This window comes from Arachis ipaensis, chromosome B04 (genome assembly GCF_000816755.2).
Source record: "Arachis ipaensis cultivar K30076 chromosome B04, Araip1.1, whole genome shotgun sequence".
Taxonomy (NCBI): Eukaryota; Viridiplantae; Streptophyta; class Magnoliopsida; order Fabales; family Fabaceae; genus Arachis; species Arachis ipaensis.
The window spans coordinates 104,543,644-104,545,725 of NC_029788.2; the positions used below are offsets into that span (position 1 = coordinate 104,543,644).

At 26.6% G+C, this 2,082-nt stretch overlaps 1 protein-coding gene across 1 annotated transcript in view; it reads left to right on the forward strand.

The window, feature by feature from the left end:
- LOC107639681 (protein trichome birefringence-like 34) overlaps window positions 1,400-2,082 on the forward strand; it is a 5,126-nt gene continuing 4,443 nt past the window's right edge. The window contains exon 1 of the mRNA XM_016343238.2: window positions 1,400-2,034. Coding sequence (XP_016198724.1) covers window positions 1,631-2,034 — 404 coding nt within the window. The 5' untranslated portion in view covers window positions 1,400-1,630. The remainder of the gene's footprint in view (window positions 2,035-2,082) is intronic.

Below are 2,082 nucleotides of genomic sequence, written 5' to 3' on the forward strand. Positions count from 1 at the left end.
ATGACCATATCCATCGCCATTCTTCTAAGTTTCCTTTTCTCTTTTTCTGTTTTTTCCGGTATGTGTTTGAAGAAAACAGAATAGTTAATTTAATTTGAAATCTTATCTGTCTCCCACTAGATATATTATTATCCATAAGAAAAGTATTCACAAATATTATTATAATTAAAAGTATAAAACAATTATTGTTGGTTGGTTTTGATTTAATTTGAATCTCAACTTCTATCTCTTGGGCAATGAAACCAGATGAATTGAATTCACATGAAATTAAAACTTCGAGCATACTTCAAGCAATGTTATTGGGTTTGTGAAAACGTCAATAGCACAACCAACTGATATATCGTTAAACTGGGTCTGCACATGGTCATTGTCAAACATATTAAATATATTAATAAACATACAATAATTCTAACCACCTGACATTTCAAATTACAATAAATTAAATTGATGAGACTTATACTATATACATAAATATTAAAATAAATATATCTTAACCAAAGTTACCTTTTTATTGTGAATATTAATGAATATACATATGTTAGAATTGTATACATGAAAAAATAATATCTCAAACATGTATACAATATTTCTAGGTGTAGATGAATATCAGTTTCTTATAACTCTTAAGTCGAAAAATACAATCAAGTTATGAGGAGAAATACCAAATATTATATTAAAAGAAAACTCTTAAACCAATAAATTTTAGTATTTTTTATTATTATTTAATCAGTATAGATATTAAATTGTTTTCAACAAATAAATTTTATTAATTTATATGTACAAATTCTAAAAAATTTAGATACAAATTGTATTGATTCATGTATATAAAATTTTGATAAATATAAATATAAATTATATTTTTTTTATGTGTAACTAAAACGTCTAAATTATCTTTAATAAATAAATTTTATTATTTTATGTGTGTAAATTTTAAAAAATATAAGTATAAATTGTATTGATTTATGTGTGTAAATTATATATTTTTTATATGTAAAATTTTTGAAAATATAGGTACAAATTATTGTTGACTAAATAATAGCTAAAAATAATAATATTTACTGTTACGTAACTCATTAAAATTCAGATTTTCTTTTTACGTGTAAAATATTTATTTTTCAAGTATAGTGAAAGAAAAGTGAAGAATGTATCCCCAAAAAAGTAGGTTGAAGAAATGGCATATATATAGTCGTGGGGTCTCAGCTAAGGTATGTACTAGTAGGGCAAAACCAACTTTTGCTCTTAAGATTACTTAGCTTGCATTGTTGAATATAAATTTAAAACTTTGTACATTTACTAACAAAATTCCATTTTTAATCACCGAAAAAGTGGGTAAATTTGATTATATTATTCCTCTTAAAATAGCTATAAGTGACAATTTTCACTGGGAATTATATATTTTAAGTCAATCAACAACATGAGAAGCTTAGAAATGCATCATGCTACAAATTAAAACTTTAATTTACCTACTATTTTTTAGTGGGCAAGTTGGGCTAACGATAATAAGAACCTTTTTCCACCAACCGATTTTGCAATGAAGCTTCAAAAAGGAGGAATAATAATAGAAGAAAGGTGCATGCTTCTTCCAATTGAGTGAAAGGAATTTGAAGAATCAAAAGAATAATTCATCACAATGAAATTGGCAAAGGTACAACCAATAGTACTAGTAGGGGGGAGCAACACTTGGGGAATTAGAAACACCTTTCATTCTCTTTTGGCCATTCTTACCACTCTTTTAGTCATTAGTTTCATTTATATAAAACAAGACAATGGAACACAGTTATCATCATCATCACCACCCCAAGAACATGAAGAAATGATAGATGCCTCTCAGGATGATGACACTCATAATAATGTGTCATCATCTAAATGTGACTTGTTCAATGGGAAATGGGTTTTTGACAATAAGTCTTATCCATTATACAAAGATAAGGAATGCAAGTTCATGTCTGATCAATTGGCATGTGAGAAGTTTGGAAGGAAGGACTTGAGTTACCAGAATTGGAGGTGGAAGCCAAACCATTGTGATCTACCAAGGTATCTCTCTTCAACAATAATGGTTTAATTTTTTAATATTTACTTTAT